At 44.6% G+C, this 15,957-nt stretch overlaps 3 protein-coding genes across 8 annotated transcripts; all 3 read left to right on the top strand.

The window, feature by feature from the left end:
* Positions 1-1,583: 1,583 nt before the first annotated feature.
* il1rap (interleukin 1 receptor accessory protein) lies at positions 1,584-6,230 on the top strand. Of its 6 annotated transcripts, none has more exons than XM_087795411.1 (12): positions 1,584-1,647; positions 1,882-1,952; positions 2,018-2,207; positions 2,261-2,344; positions 2,409-2,604; positions 2,668-2,851; positions 2,923-2,994; positions 4,951-5,077; positions 5,153-5,301; positions 5,377-5,520; positions 5,578-5,721; positions 5,788-6,230. In XM_087795411.1, coding segments are annotated over exons 1-12 (1,719 nt in total). In that variant the 5' UTR covers positions 1,584-1,645; the 3' UTR covers positions 6,144-6,230. The 6 variants fall into 6 exon arrangements, with proteins under 6 accessions (XP_087651537.1, XP_087651535.1, XP_087651538.1 ...); XM_087795409.1 differs by having other exon boundaries at positions 1,589-1,647; positions 2,006-2,207; XM_087795412.1 differs by having other exon boundaries at positions 1,589-1,647; positions 2,006-2,207; positions 2,680-2,851.
* A 551-nt stretch (positions 6,231-6,781) lies between these two features.
* On the top strand, positions 6,782-9,437 carry LOC148075624 (P2Y purinoceptor 14). Its single transcript, XM_087795356.1, has 2 exons — positions 6,782-6,844; positions 7,684-9,437. The coding sequence occupies exon 2, from the start codon at positions 7,686-7,688 to the stop codon at positions 8,703-8,705; it is 1,020 nt and encodes a 339-aa protein (XP_087651482.1). The 5' UTR covers positions 6,782-6,844; positions 7,684-7,685; the 3' UTR covers positions 8,706-9,437.
* A 178-nt stretch (positions 9,438-9,615) lies between these two features.
* Positions 9,616-10,919, top strand: LOC148075625 (claudin-1-like). The gene is made up of 5 exons (XM_087795357.1): positions 9,616-9,956; positions 10,044-10,208; positions 10,277-10,358; positions 10,413-10,520; positions 10,662-10,919. Exons 1-5 carry the CDS (start codon positions 9,740-9,742, stop codon positions 10,771-10,773), a joined length of 684 nt encoding a protein of 227 aa, XP_087651483.1. The 5' UTR covers positions 9,616-9,739; the 3' UTR covers positions 10,774-10,919.
* The last annotated feature ends 5,038 nt before the right edge of the window (positions 10,920-15,957 follow it).

The following is a 15,957-nucleotide window of genomic DNA, read 5'->3' on the forward strand; positions in this document are numbered from 1 at the left end:
AAAGGTTGATGTAGAGGTTTTTGTCTTTTTCCACTTGGTCCAACTTCCTCAATCCCTGCTGCAGTCTGCTGGTCTGAGGCCGACCAGTGACAAATCCAACTGTCTGGAACCGAACACCTATTTGGGAAACTTAGGCCCGATTCCAATTCTCAGACTTCTTAGACTCAGACTTAAGACTCTGTATTAGACTCTGTATTAGACTCTGTATTAGACTCTTAAGACTCTTCTTAGACTCTGTATGAATAAAGGTCAAGTTGGAGGTCATGTTAGAAAACGGACAGTTCTGTTAAAAAAAAGCAGGTCATTCTCTTGTATAACTTTAGGTTATGTTGGACAACAGAAGGTTCTTTCAGACAACTTTAAGTTATTTTTAGATAACGCTGTAGGAAAAACAGTGTGCTCTGCTGAAGATCAGACAATTCTGTTGGAAAATGTTGTAGAACAGATGTTGTCATTAGAGAAAAAAAGGTTCTCAGAGAGAACAGTGTTGTCTGTTAATGAGTTGTCAACTGTGACGTGCGGTCAGCAGCCATCATAATAAAAAATGGAAAAAAGTACATAAAATAAACCTCCCCACATTTAACTCGGGGTCCATGACTCAAGATCAGATTTATTGTGCGCCGAATTTGGCTCTTTGACTGTATTTATGTGTCCCTCATGAGGTCAAAGGTCAAATTAACTCATCAGACAGATTATCTAGAAATCAACAATTTTATTTTGGATAAATTTTTTCATTATTTAATTATTTATTTCAACACTAAATGTGCTTTTTAAGTCCTTTGTTGCTCTTGTTTTGCCCATCAAAAACATTTAGCCCTTGCACAATTCAAACTTCCTCAGGGGCCACATTTTATCCAGTGAGGGGTGATCAAGCAAACAATAAAGGAGCGTAAAGCCATAATATAATACGGACCAAAGAAATTATAAAAGCAAAAAAAAAAAGGGTTACCTAAACAAATCGTTATTTTATTTTGTTGTATATACATTTTATAAGTTAAAAAAAATCTGATTAACGACCTCCATCGTTAACCCTTAGGGTCAAGGTGAAGCAATGGAGGTCGACACAAATAATACCTCAAACACATTTGTTTTCTGGCCTCTGGGTCAATTTGGCCCGGAGATAACACAAGGGTTATGTAAGTTTTAAAAACGATATATATATATATTTTTTTATTAATATGATTAAAAAAAAAAAAACTAATAAAAAATATACAGTACATACAATAATTCTGAATGCAATACAATCAAAATAATAATTGTAGTCTATTTAACTTCATTATGTGTTGTTTTTATTTACTTTTTCTTTTTCAGTGTTCGTAATATACTTTGGTCGATTTTTTCTCAGTTTTTTATCGCAAAAAACAAGTTTGTTGATTATGACGTAATATTTTCCGGAGCGGACGTCTGTAGTTCCTGACCTAGGAGTGGCCACTGCCTCCTTGAAGAGATGTGACGTCACATTTGCATGTAGTACAAACTATGACCGGCAGATGTCAGCGCCTCCCTTTTTTGTATCGAAACTAACTTTTCAACAAACGCTCCCTGATGTCGCAACAGTAAGGAGGGGCATCGACCGGAACATCGGCACCTTGGTTAGTTCCTCGAACACAACAAATGTCTCATCCCGGGCCGAACCTACTCTGACATGTGAGTGTCTGTTCCTACCGGGTTTATATCCGGGCACTTTTCTCTTTATATCAATGTTGCTGTCAATGTAATAACTCCTTTCTTCTGGACATTTTCCCCCCATCCTTCTCTTTTTGTCTGCTTCTCCCTTCGTTTTTTCCTGCTCTCTCCTACTTTGAATGACTTTTTCTGACTTCTGACTTTTCTGTCGTGACTTAGGAAAGCTCCCGGTAAAATATTAATTTCTTTCCATAGGGCCTTCTTCATCTTCACCCTCCTCCTCCTCCTCTCCTTTCATCCTTCGGTCATCACCAGTGAGAGGGCAGGTAAGTGGTCACGTCACTGATTCCTGTCAGTCACACATTACCGTGACAACAAGTGTGTTCGGCAGCAGTGTGTGATGACAGGGAAGAGTCCAGTTTGGATCCTGTCTCAGTTCTGGAAGGAGAGTCTGGTTGGATATCATGCCCGGTCATATCTGACACAACGACCCCTAACACCTCGTCCAGTCAGGACTCTGAACCTCAACCGGTCTGGTACAGATGCTTGACAGACGAAGACCTGGAGCCTGTGACTAACAGGTGTGTGTGTTCTTGTGAGTGTGTTTGTGTACTGAAAAGTGTTCGTGTGTTAGCTCACGTGTCTCCAGGGACGGTCATAGACTCTGGTTCCAGCCCTCCAAGTCTTCAGACTCTGGACTTTACATCTGCGTTTATGGGTAAATTCCACCATCACACTAGAAATGAACCAGCTGAGCTAAGTTTAGTCCTCTCCTGCAACAGCAGCTCCCCCTGCAGGGCCACGTTGGTGCGTCTGAAGGTGCTCCCCCTGCAGGCCTCAGAGATTTGTAAGCGTCCAGTGGCAGTGGCAGCCACTAGGGTCATCATCCCTCTGGAGTCGGGAGACATTCTGGACTGTCCGGACCTGGCCGAGGCAGCCAAGATGGCAGATGGTTCACCATCAGTCACCTGGTACAAAGTGAGACACAACTGGGCTGAGATGAACCCAACTGACCCCGACACGAGTAATTTATATTCCTAGTGTGTTTTCCAGGGGTGTAACCCATATCCTTTCTGGAAGGACGACATTCAACCCAAGGATGGAGTGCGTCTGCAGATCCACAACATGTTGTCTCCATACAGTGGAGTGTACTTCTGCAGGGTCCAGTACCGGAGGGCGAGCGACACCCTGACCTTCACCAGGAGCATCAACGTGACGGCTGTCTGTAAGGACACACTATCACACGTCAACACACCATTTAACCTCACAGTCCAACTGCATCTGTTCCGTCCTCAGATCCAATATCCTTCTCTAAAGTTCCCAGCATCCTCCAGCCGAGCAAAGACCACGTCTTCTCCGTCACACGCAGTTAGTTGTCCTCTTTTTGTTGTCCACCCACGTCACCATCTCTCCTGAGTCATTATATCTCACATGTAGTTATTGTGTCTCATTCTGTTGGTGTCTTTCATGTTGTTGCTTTCTCTCATGTATTTGTGTCTCTCATGTAGTTGTTGTCTCTCATGTTATTTGTGTCTCATTTAGTTGTTGTCTCTCATTTTATTGGTGTCTCTCATGTAGTTGTTGTCTCTCATGTTATTTGTGTCTCTCATTTAGTTGTTGTCTCTCATTTTATTGGTGTCTATCATGTAGTTGTTGTCTCTCATGTTATGTGTCTCTCATGTAGTTGTTGTCTAATGTTATTTGTGTCTCTCATGTTACTTGTGTCTCTCATGTAGTTGTTATCTCTCATATAGTTGTTGTCTCTTATGTTATTGGTGTCTCTCATATAGTTGTCTCTCATGTTATTGGTGTCTCTCATGTAGTTGGTGTCTCTCATGTAGTTGTTGTCTCTCATGTTATTGGTGTTTCTTATATAGTTGTTGTCTCATGTTATTAGTCTCTCTCATGTAGTTGTTGTCTCTCATGTAGGTGGTGTCTCTCATGTAGTTGTTGTCTCTCATGTAGTTGTTGTCTCTCATGTAGTTGGTGTCTCTCATGTAGGTGGTCTCTCTCATGTAGTTGTTGTCTCTCATGTAGTTGGTGTCTCTCATGTAGGTGGTCTCTCTCATGTAGTTGTTGTCTCTCATGTAGTTGGTGTCTCTCATGTAGGTGGTGTCTCTCATGTAGTTGTTGTCTCTCATGTTATTGGTGTCTCTCATGTAGTTGTTGTCTCTCATGTTATTGGTGTCTCTCATGTAGGTGGTGTCTCTCATGTAGTTGTTGTCTCTCATGTTATTGGTGTTTCTCATATAGTTGTTGTCTCTCATGTTATTAGTCTCTCTCATGTAGGTGGTGTCTCTCATGTTATTGGTGTTTCTCATATAGTTGTTGTCTCTCATGTTATTAGTCTCTCTCATGTAGTTGTTGTCTCTCATGTTATTAGTCTCTCTCGTGTAGTTGTTGTCTCTCATGTTATTAGTCTCTCTCATGTAGTTGTTGTCTCTCATGTTATTGGTGTTTCTCATATAGTTGTTGTCTCTCATGTTATTAGTCTCTCTCATGTAGTTGTTGTCTCTCATGTTATTGGTGTTTCTCATATAGTTGTTGTCTCTCATGTTATTAGTCTCTCTCATGTAGGTGGTGTCTCTCATGTAGGTGGTCTCTCTCATGTAGTTGTTGTCTCTCATGTAGTTGGTGTCTCTCATGTAGGTGGTCTCTCTCATGTAGTTGTTGTCTCTCATGTAGTTGGTGTCTCTCATGTAGGTGGTGTCTCTCATGTAGTTGTTGTCTCTCATGTTATTGGTGTCTCTCATGTAGTTGTTGTCTCTCATGTTATTGGTGTCTCTCATGTAGGTGGTGTCTCTCATGTAGTTGTTGTCTCTCATGTTATTGGTGTTTCTCATATAGTTGTTGTCTCTCATGTTATTAGTCTCTCTCATGTAGTTGTTGTCTCTCATGTTATTGGTGTCTCTCATGTAGTTGGTGTCTCTCATGTAGTTGTTGTCTCTCATGTTATTGGTGTCTCTCATGTAGTTGGTGTCTCTCATGTAGTTGTTGTCTCTCATGTTATTGGTGTCTCTCATGTAGTTGGTGTCTCTCATGTAGTTGGTGTCTCTCATGTAGTTGTTGTCTCTCACGTTATTGGTGTCTCTCATGTAGTTGTTGTCTCTCATTTTATTGATGTCTTTGATTTTGTTTCTGTCTTTCTTATTGTTATTTGTTGTGATGTCTCTTTCTCTAGATTACTTCTTTCTTTTTGTGACGTTGTTGATATTTATGCCGGGCGATATCCTGTCATGGTACTTGATGAATACCCGAGATAAATATTGACAGCATTGTAAAGACATAAAACGGTGTCCTCATGTGTCATGTGATCTGATTCAGACTCGGAGGTCAGGCTGGTCTGCAGGGGTTTCTTCCCGTACCTGGACTCACCCAAAGAAATCTGGTGGACAGTTGACGGGTCCACATTGGAGAGCCTGGGAGAACCCAGATATTCAGAGACCAGCAGGTGCTTACATTGTTGACGAGCATGTGGACCAAAACCAAAGCTGATGTGGTTTCACCAACACATTTGTGATTTCAGTCTGGTATTCTCGGATTACGGGGACCAGGCCATAGAGAGTGTTCTGGTCATCCAAAAATTCCATGTCCGAGACCTGGATCGTACCTTCAACTGTTCTGTGAGAAACCAGAAAGGGTTCCAGACCCGCCAGGCTCAACTGATGGAGGAAGGTACGAAGAATGTTAAAGTAAATGTCTGTTGGTTGTTATTCATCAACAAACGTTTGTCCTACTCTGGTTGTGCAGCACGGGTTCCGGCCCTGGAGCTTGGTTGTGGCTTTGGGATTGTTCTGATCCTCGTGCTCTTCCTCTTCCTTCTCTATCACGTCTTCTGGCTGGACCTGATGTTGATCTATCGGACTCGGTTTGGTATAGACGAGCGTCGCTCAGGTACCAGTCCCTCCAACACATACCATCACCCGCTCATGTGTGTGTGTTTCTGTCTAGACAACAAGGACTATGACATTTACATCTCGTATGCGAGGAACAGCGAAGAAGAAGAGTTTGTTCTGACGACACTTCATCAAGTTTTAGAAACTGATCTGGGTTACTCGGTGTGTATCTTTGACCGAGACAGTCTGCCGGGAGGAAGTGAGTTTTCACACACACACTATATCTTGCCCTCACACACTAACATCGTATCTATCCTACCTGTAGCTATCACTGATGAGACTTTGGGTTTTGTGGCGCGGAGTCGGCGTCTCCTGGTGGTGGTGAGCCCTGGCTACGCGTCACAAGGATCTCAAGCTCTGCTGGAGCTCAAGGCTGGAATTGACGGCATCTTGGGGGGACATCTTCGTGTCATTCTGGTCCAGTACAAGCAGGTCCATTGGCAGGACTGGGTCAAGGAGCTGAGAACGGCACGTGTGGCGCTGGCGCTGGTCCGCTGGCAGGGAGAGAAGTCCAGAGACTTGGCTTCTCGCTTTTGGAAGAGGCTTCGGGTAGAGTTGCCCGTGCGGTCGGACGAGTGGGGGAACAGGAAAGTTCTGAGGCTCCTCAGCCAGAGCAGCTAGCCTCCAGACCTGCTCAGATACACAACCACCCGATTGTATTCATAAACTTTTTATTGTTCCCATGTTGCTTCAAAATAAAAAAAATCCTGTCTGAAAAGTTGCTGTTAAGGCTAACACAAGCACACACACAAACACACACATAGACACACTCATTCACACACACACAAACTTTTATGCACACTTATACACACACATTTATACACACATGCATTCATACACATAAACACAGATTTACACCCGCAAACCGGAATTCATACACACACACATTCATACATCTATACATGCATAAAAAATTCACTCATTCATTAATACACACTCACTCACAATAAACACACACATCCACAGACCCACTTGCACGCACACGTTCATTACCAGACCCTCATCCATACACAAACTTGCACAGTCATACACACATAGACATAACCAAATCCATACACACACCCACATTCATACACACTGTCACACACACACATATGTACAAACACACTCAATGTCAGTGTGATGGTCAGTTCTGGTTCAGGGTTTGGGCGGTACGGGAAGTGAGGTGAACCCAGCGGGAGGTCAGACGGTCTGAACCAGTTTCAGATAAAATAACAAGGACACAATGACAGCGTCTCCTTGTCATCCTGTGAGTGTGTGTGATAGAGAGCGTGAGTGAAGAGATTTCCAAGCAGCTTCTGAACCACCTCGCCGTGAATCTGGTGAGTAGAAACCTTCATTCTACAACACAAAGAATATATTTCATCAATCACTTTAACTGGTCATAATAGTGACCAGGTAAAGGTAGCTGTTTTTGGTCCTGAGTGTTTTCATGGGGGGTAGGGCGGGGCGGGGGGGGGGGGGTTATGGGTTAGAACCATTGAGTGTCCTAAAACATCGGTCGGAACAAAAAAAGATTCATATAGACTTTTCCAGATATTGTAACTAGTAGAAAAGTATTAGGGATTCTGAACAAATTCACTTTCTCCCATGATCAAATGGATTGATCACACGTGGACTTGTTCACACTTGGAATTTTTCACACTTGGACTTGTTTACACATGTACTTGTTTACACATGTACTTGTTCACACATGGACTTGTTTACACATGTACTTGTTCACACATGGACTTGTTTACACATGTACTTGTTTACACATGTACTTGTTCACACATGGACTTGTTTACACATGTACTTGTTTACACATGTACTTGTTCACACATGGACTTGTTTACACATGTACTTGTTTACACATGTACTTGTTCAAACATGGACTTGTTTACACATGTACTTGTTTACACATGTACTTGTTTACACATGTACTTGTTCACACATGGACTTGTTCACACATGGACTTGTTTACACATGTACTTGTTCACACATGGACTTGTTTACACATGTACTTGTTCACACATGGACTTGTTTACACATGTACTTGTTCACAGTTGGACTTGGTCGTCATTTTATTCCTGATACCAACAACACATCAGAGATACAGAAAGATATTTTCACTCAGACAAAAGTGCACAGGTAAAGTGACTGTGATTTTTGTTGCCTTCAGAAATGGACCGGATCAACTCCAGCCACATGGGCTATAACCAGTCTGAACTGAGCAGCTGGCTCACCCAGCAGGTGCTGCCCCCCCTCTACCTGCTCACCGGTGTGGTAGGCCTGGTTCTGAACGGCGGTGCCGCTTGCATCTTCTTCCGAGTTCCCAGCGACTCTGGTCTGGTGGTCTTTCTGAAGAACATGCTGGTGGCCGACCTGCTGATGCTCAGCACCTTTCCACTCCGGCTAGTGGCCCAGACAGGCGTGGCTGGCTGGCACCTGCATGTGGTCATGTGCCGCTACACTGCTGTGCTCTTCTACTCCTCTATGTATGCCGGGATTCTGTTCATGGGCCTCATCAGTCTTGAGCGTTATGCCAAGATTGTCAGACTCTCTGCTGCCTCCACCTTCGGCAAACTCTGGTCGCTGCAGCTTCTGCAGAGGGTCGGCACGGCACGGATCCTGGCCCTCCTGGTCTGGGTGCTTCTCATTCTTTGTGTTCTGCCCAACGCAGTCCTGACCAGCCTACCGGCCCATCGGGAGACGTCTCGCCGCTGCATGCAGCTCAAGTCACCGCTGGGGGTGCAGTGGCACCGTGTGTCCACATTGTTCTGTGTGGCACTGTTCTGGCTGACCCTCCTGGTCCTGGCTTTCTGCTACACCTCCATCGCCTGGCAGGTCTACCGCTCATACAGGCGGGTGCGCCGAGACACCACCAAAATATGTCGCAAGTCCAACCGCAGTATTTTCAGCCTGCTTGTGGTCTTCCTTGTCTGCTTTGTCCCGTACCATGTGTGCAGAGTGCCCTACACCCTGAGCCAGATGCCCTGGTCACGCGTTAGTCCCTGGTCTAGGTTCATGCTCTTCCAGCTTAAGGAGGCGACGCTCTTCTTGTCTGCACTCAACGTCTGTCTCGACCCCATCGTTTACTTCCTCATGTGCGCCACCTTCAGGGACTCTTTGCTCAGCAGACTGAACACTGGAGGGCGCCAGAGAGTCTCGCTGACCAATGGCCAGAGTCTCAGCAACATCTAGAACCAACATCCTTATCATCATTATCTTCATCACTACCATCTTCGTCACCATCTTCATCATTTACTAGTTGACTGTCTCGCTAAATCACTTGCCGGCCCCTCCCTCACTGGTTGATAGAGCGATATCACAGGAAGTGAGAATGTCTGTGTTCAGCTCCACATTTGAATTTTATGTATTTATCTTCAGTAATGACTGTGGCAACATAAACGTCATAGGATGGAGTAGAAATGTCAAAAGTACCTTTGATTAACATCAGGCATGATATGATGTTTTCAGGATGTGTGACAAAAATAAATGTTTGATACTTCCTGTTCAGCAGCCACTTCCTTCCTGCACAGGAGCTGAGATGTTGTGTAGCAGGAAGGTCTAAATGAACCTGCGTTTGTGTCTTCTCCACATGTGGGTTTCCTCTTCAAATTGTGGTTTCTTTTCCACATTACAAAATATGTGGGGTTAATTTACCTTGTCCGAACCCATGAGAAGGATCAATAACATGTGTCTTTACCATTTTTGAAAACCTCCTGAACTTTGACCCAGACTGACTGACCGCCAAAAAATCTATCCTGAATATTATCTTGTTTATGTGTTGGACAAGTTCTTGGTGGGAACTAGAACGTGTACAGCTGCTGTTAGTCCACCATGTCACTTGACAAGAATGGAAAATTCACACACACGGACATAAAGACAAATTCACTCTCACATCCTCACTCTTACATTCGCACACTCACAAACACATGCACACAAACACACACTTTCTCTCGATCACACACATATACAAACACACACACATGTTGTGTTGTGTGTGTGCTAAGAGGGTCAAAGTACCTCTGTCAGGTCATCGACCCGAAACCAATTCTGCCGCTTCAAAATTTGGTCCAGCAGAGATAGGAAGGTGGTTCTGAATGGACTACACAGACAGAGATCTGAAACGGGACTAAAAATATTTTGGACAAATCTAATTTAAGTAGACTTGGATTTGGACTAACCTTGTAACCTTCCTGACCTGTTCTGTTAACATCTCATTGGATTCGGTGATGGCCACCTGCCTACAGGTACTGGCTCTGGTTCTAGGTCTGACGTCCTGGTGTCTGCAGTCCAGCTGCACTTCTTCGCACCTGTGGAAGGTCCGCAGTCAGGCCGAGTCACTGAGCAGTGGCCAATGGCAGTATGAGGGTCTCTGGATGAGCTGTGCTGCCACCTCGCTGGGCTCAGTCCAGTGCAGCCGCTTCAAGACAGTTCTGGGGCTTCCAAGTAAGTGTTGTGCTTTTGTTGAACTCTAGCATGCAAATTTCTGGTGTGTGTTTTGTGGTTCAAATGGATTTCTGTGTGTGTCTTTAGCACAGGTGCAGGCTTGCCGGGCTCTGATGATCATGTCTCTGCTGGTTGGTTTTACCGCAATCATACTGACAGTTCTGGGACTGAAATGCACAAAGATAGCCAGCCATTCGGAGATGGAGAAGAGTCAAATGATTCTGGGCGGCGGAGTCTTGTTCCTCCTCTCAGGTGAGTCAGCCATACCTACAACTGCCTTAACTTAAGTTCTTCAAGGTGACCATCCAAAATTCCGCCAGGTTCTTTCACTTTGATCGCAGTTTCCTGGTACGCAGCTAGAGTGATCCAGGATTTCCACAGCCCCTTGTTTGGAGGAGTGAGGTAAACAAGATGGTAATAAGAATGTAAATGTTGGTCTGAAAATGTTTCTCTCAGGTTTGAGCTTGGTTCTGGTCTCTACTTGGGATGGACTGCGTCATGTCTTTCTATCCTTGGAGGTTCAATCCTTTGTAGCTTCTGCAGGAGGACCTCGTCCACAGCTCAGTAAGTGAGCACAGTAGCTCTTTTAAATTCTTTAAGTGTCCGGTATTCTCTCTGGTTGAGTTCCTGTCTTTTCTCCTGGCATAATGTTTTGTACTTAGAATTATGAAGATCAAATTGACAAATGACTCCTTTGTTTTCCAGGTCCTACACCTATAACTACAGAACTGCGCTCCCTCCAGATAGCCTCCCGGGACAGAACATCTACACAGCAGCGCCCCCCTCTGACAGTAGCACAACAAAAGCCTATGTGTGACGGACAGCAGGAAGTAAACATCTCACGACGAAGAACATGTCACCCTGCCTTCATCACTTGTTTGTTCTTTGTGATTTGAATTTTCTCCATGTCTTCAGATAATTGTTTACTTATTTTACATGAAGTTAATAAAGAAAGAAAACTTACAGGAGTGTCAACATTGGACTCTTAGTGTCACTGCAGTGGCTTCATTACATTTTCAAAGGTCTTTTCTGGGTCACAATGTCACTCAGAGGTCTTTGAAGATCTTGAACTTAGGTTATAAAGAGCCACATAGCTAGGGATTCTTCTGCGTCAGAGGGTGACAGAGACTGAGATGGTCGGCAGCCTCCGGCAATGGCCGAATTTCGGCATAGCAAAGATGTCGGAACACTTTAGGCCGCACACGGTGGTGTTGATATTGAGTGTGTTGATCTGTTTGATCTTTTTTTTAATGCTTTTATGATGGATGTAAGGACGCAGCTGCCAGAAACAGAGTTGGTCCAGGCGATGGTGTCGTCGGTTCTGTTGAGACAATGATGTCACCTTTGGGCTGACGGGACGGAGAAGAGACACACAGAGGTCCAGTCACGAGTCAAAGCTACCAGCGAGGACATGTTCTCGGTGGAGGACAGCTTTGAGCGTGGAAACTTGGGGGACTAGAACCGGCAGCCTGCACGGCTGGGTACTCGACAGATGAACATCATGCGACCGTTTTCTGCACTTCATTACTGCCAATGTTGTTTACAGTCAGACTGTCAGTCATTTTTGTCGATGTATCAACGTAGTGCCCGACAGGCCATAATGGTGGGGCACGCGCTCAGTGGTTAATACCCCCCTGCCCATCCCTAAAGATTCATGCTGCATTGGCTTCCCTCCAGCCACAGCAGGGGCCCCAGGATGGAGAAAGGGATGATTCTCCGGAGTCTACTCTTGGGATTCCACAACACTCTGAATGCTTCAGGTCTCCTCTTATCATCCAGCACTAGCCCAGCTTAGACATAGTTGACATCACAGTCCGGCGCACCTCCTGATGTTTTCAGAAGCCTCCAGCTCACAGTACTGATGGAGCCAAAATCTCTGCTCAGTGTCACCCCCTGCAGCCTTGATTATGAGGTCAATAAATCTGTCAACCTAAAAAAATCTCTCTGGTTCTTTGTTGTGTATGAGTGTAGTGTTGGGTCAGTGGCATAACTCAACAATAAGACATCAAACAAGAATTAAGTTACACCATTTATTTGGTAAGAACCATGAGTCAACAGGTTCATGTGTGTGGGAAGAAACCGGAGTACCCGGGGGAAACCCACACATTCATTGGAAATGCAGACCAACCAGAGGCCTCCGGTGGCTGCTGTGGTTGGGACCCTTCTTGTTGAACCACAATGTGGCACCTGAGAGCATTGAGTTGCTCTCAAGGGTAGGAGGGAAGACAGACGGTTAAATCCGGACAAATGCAGACGCTGCTAGGAGGTTCAGGACCTCCATCCCCCTAGAGTGCCTGTCCCACCGTTGTGGCATCCTGGACAGTGCAGCTTTTAATTCAAAACAGCCGCAAAGGTTTCCTTTTGTGACTGTTTGCTCTCGTCGAGACGAAGGAGGAAAAGAGAGCGGGGGGTTGTACGTGTCCCACCATTAGGGCATGTTGGACACTGTACCGGTTTGAAGACGATAGAAGCAACAAAAACTTTGAAATTACTACCATCTTGATTTTAGTCAAAATAGACATTCCACCGAGTCTCCATCTCGGTGGATGACAGCAACCACATCTGGTGGACCACCGTCTGTCTCTGTGTGCCCTCTCTGGCGGTCCCAACAGCCTGTAAGAGGCTGATTCTGGTGCTAAATAACCTCAGACTCATTATTTTTCCATTGATCTATGATGTAATTATGCACTTCCTTTGATGACTTTGAATCCTTGTCAGGCACATTCCAGATTTCAGTCTCTAGATCCCCATTGAAAAAATCTCAGTGGGTCAACAGAGAAAGACAAAACTGAAACAGAACCTTATGTAGCAAAGGTAACAGTTGGCCAATAGCAATGAATCACTTGCTCCAGCAGAGCACACGCTCTAATACATTGTGAAAATTTAGTTGCGTGAATCAGTCACTGAAGGAACTTCTGGTCCGTCTCCCCTCACCTCCACTGGGTCAAGGCCTAGTACAGTACCTGAACCATTTTGATCAGTTGTGTCTGCAATGTTTTTTCCAGTTCAGCTTGCTACTAACCCAACACAAAAGGCTTGGCGTCACCATCCTGGATATCACCAGGGACAGGAAGGTGTAGGGTTTCTGGGCAGCTTATCTTCTTGGCACCAGTCAGAGTTCTGGTCTTACTTCCTGCACCTATGAGGGGCTCTGCCGGGGTGACCAAGGGTGGGAAATTCCACCCTTAAAGAAAGCTTTGTGGGGTTTCAGCACCACCTTGTGTGTAAAACCAGAAAGACAACCCATACAGCAACTTTGTCGGCAGTGAATTTAATTAGGTAGGAGGGTATCTTCACACAGCTGGGGAGCTAATACCTTTCCTATGAATAAAAACTTTTTATTGAAGAGTAGTTTGAATTACATCCACATAGCAACACTTTCCTACCGCTCAATACTAGCTGGTTGACTAGCTTTCTTGTGTCAGTGTGCTGTAAATGGTGGAGGTTCCTACAAGCGGGTGAAGGTTTACACTAACAGCCTTCTTTGCCTGCCCCTTGCGAATGGAAGGTGCCTCCTCAACATGACCATCACAAGTAAGTTAATAAGTAAGTCATTTATATTTATAGACCGCTATTCCAGGCCAGGGTCACAAAACGCTTAAACCATCAAAACAATATTCAATAAAATATATACTTAAAAGAATAAAATATATACTTAAGAGAATAAAATATATACTTAAAATAAGTTTAATTTAAAGTTTAAGTCTGCCAGTCTTCTCATATAAAGTCCTCCTACACACCTGGGTCTGGGGCTGTTAGTTAAGTTACTGGTTCCATCAATCAGCCAAACTAACCTGACCTATAGATTGTGCAGAACTCTTCAGCGTCTACACAATGGGATCTGTTTATGGGATTATAATGGTTTCACAAATATGTAAGGTGATCCACAAATAGTAACCTGATTTACGAATGCGTAACTCAGATTATAAATGTGTTATTTTGAATAAATTATATATATTAAAAAAAACAGAAGTCAAGGATCACAAACATGGTCTGAAACAAACTGAAAAAAACAAAACACAGACAAATTGTCTCTCTTTGCTCACATGACTGTCCTGCCAAGGTAACAATTTATGAACGTGTAACAGGGATTTTCCTGTTAATCTGAATTTAATCCATTAGAAACTCTTAAGCATTTGAAAAAACAAAACAAGAAAACAACTGGTCTTGAAGTATGAAAATGTTTTATTGGTCACATTAACAAATGCTAAGTTTCTAAACAAAATAGATTTGAAGGCACGTCTTTGTGTATGGGAGAAAACCGGAGTACCCGGGGTAAACCCACACAGGCATGGGGAGATCATGCAAACCCATGCCAGGAAGTTCATCTGAGCTTTGGTGCCAAGGTCCTGCGATGGTCAGAGGGAGTCTCGATGTGGATCCGTGAGACGGTGGGAGAAACCGGCCGACCGCTGAGCTACAGGAGGTTCTGGAGAGAACGTCCTTCCCCCAAGTTGTGCCAGTTCCACCTTCAGGTAGTACCGCTGCAACTGTATTATAATAGCTAATATATCAGTTGTATATAGCCAAAATTGTCTTTAGATACAAGCCATCATGACAACCAAACATGGCTGAGAGTGTGCCGTCAGAACCAGCCATCACTCAGCAGCAAAGGTTGAATGTCATGCCGGTAGGGGGGGTTTCACTGTTGAGTGCGTGTCCCACCATTCTGGCCTGTCGGACACTGCACTTGTATAAGAGCGGCTTTAGCAGTCAAGAACTGCACAGTCGTCAGGTGTATACTCAGTTGATATGTTGGACCGAGGTCCCGGCCTCGGGGATGTGCTACTCCTCTCCTACTCCGATCTTCCTGGCTTGGTCCACCCTAATGCCTCCCTGGTTCCGGTAACCGAGAAACCCCCCGAACACTGCAGGACCTGCTGAGGGGCATGAGGGAGTGGTAGGCTCTGGTCCAGGGGTGGAGCTTGAGTGTGTGATGTCATCATTCTGCCTTCTTCTCTTATCATCAACCTCAGACCTGCAGTACCAGGTGTTCTTCAGAAGAGTGTGGATGAAGCAAAGTCCTAGCAAGCCAGTGAACAGTCTCAAATGGTCCTGAAGTACTATGGTTTTCCAAATCATAGGCCTTGATGACTTCTGGAGACCGGTCCCATTCTACTTTAACTGCATCACAGACCACGTGAAGACCGACTGGTGGTCCGTCCCGCTGGGTGGTCAGTCCCGCTGGGTGGTCAGTGAGATTGGATCCGGGAATGCAGTGCATTGGACGCAGAAATTCCAGCTCAACACTTGTTCCCAGATATCCTACAGGACCAGCTCACCCAAGCCCCACCCTTGTTCGAGAACCTGAGGGTTTATCTCCTCACTCCCCCACACTCCACAATATTTCTCTAGCAGGAGCTCAACAATTGAAACATCAAATCAGAACCGTCGCATGCTGTTGTATATAACCTCCACATGCCTCTGCTCCTTTGATCTACAATGTCATCACTGCACGCCTATCAAGGTCAGCTCTGGACATGAGAGCGCCCACTTCCTGTCCCAATCATACTGGTAGAGCTTGACAATCGCATACTTCTCTTAGTATACTAGCTAACTTTGAGTACGCTAGTATGCGATTTGAGACACAGCACTCGTGAACTTAACTTGTGAACTCCTGAATGAAGAAATAAAATTCATCCATTCCTGTTTGTCATTGTTGACCCATGAGACCGCTTGATTTGTCCTACACAGGAGCAGGTTGAGCCCCAATTGTGTACACTTGTTTCAGGTTTTTTCCAGTGTTTGACGCCAGCAAGCGTTTAAAGGCTATTTTAAAAGTGTTTGATGATGTTATCACTGAGCTATTCAGTTGAGAGTAAAAATAATTACGTTATGGTTTTGTCGCAAGATTCAGTCCTGACTTTTGACTCTTTTTTGACCATCAGAGGTTTGAAGTTCTGAGGTGTGTTCTTTTGTGTAGCTGCATATTCATTGAGTATGTGTATGGAAAAATAAAACAATGATGTCTGTGCACTGGAATGCTCATTGGACTCGCTTG

Source organism: Callionymus lyra, chromosome 7 (assembly GCF_982586985.1).
Source record: "Callionymus lyra chromosome 7, fCalLyr1.hap1.1, whole genome shotgun sequence".
Taxonomy (NCBI): Eukaryota; Metazoa; Chordata; class Actinopteri; order Syngnathiformes; family Callionymidae; genus Callionymus; species Callionymus lyra.

Bases quoted from the DNA above. Each gene is read 5' to 3' on its own strand.
- il1rap (XM_087795409.1), top strand. The intron at 5,521-5,577 runs GTACCAGTCCCT...GTTTCTGTCTAG, and splicing joins TATAGACGAGCGTCGCTCAG to ACAACAAGGACTATGACATT. The intron at 5,722-5,787 runs GTGAGTTTTCAC...TCCTACCTGTAG, and splicing joins AGACAGTCTGCCGGGAGGAA to CTATCACTGATGAGACTTTG.
- LOC148075625 (XM_087795357.1), top strand. From the start codon at position 9,740: ATGGCCACCTGCCTACAGGTACTGGCTCTGGTTCTAGGTCTGACGTCC. The intron at 9,957-10,043 runs GTAAGTGTTGTG...GTGTGTCTTTAG, and splicing joins GACAGTTCTGGGGCTTCCAA to CACAGGTGCAGGCTTGCCGG. The intron at 10,359-10,412 runs GTAAACAAGATG...TGTTTCTCTCAG, and splicing joins CCCTTGTTTGGAGGAGTGAG to GTTTGAGCTTGGTTCTGGTC.
- LOC148075624 (XM_087795356.1), top strand. From the start codon at position 7,686: ATGGACCGGATCAACTCCAGCCACATGGGCTATAACCAGTCTGAACTG.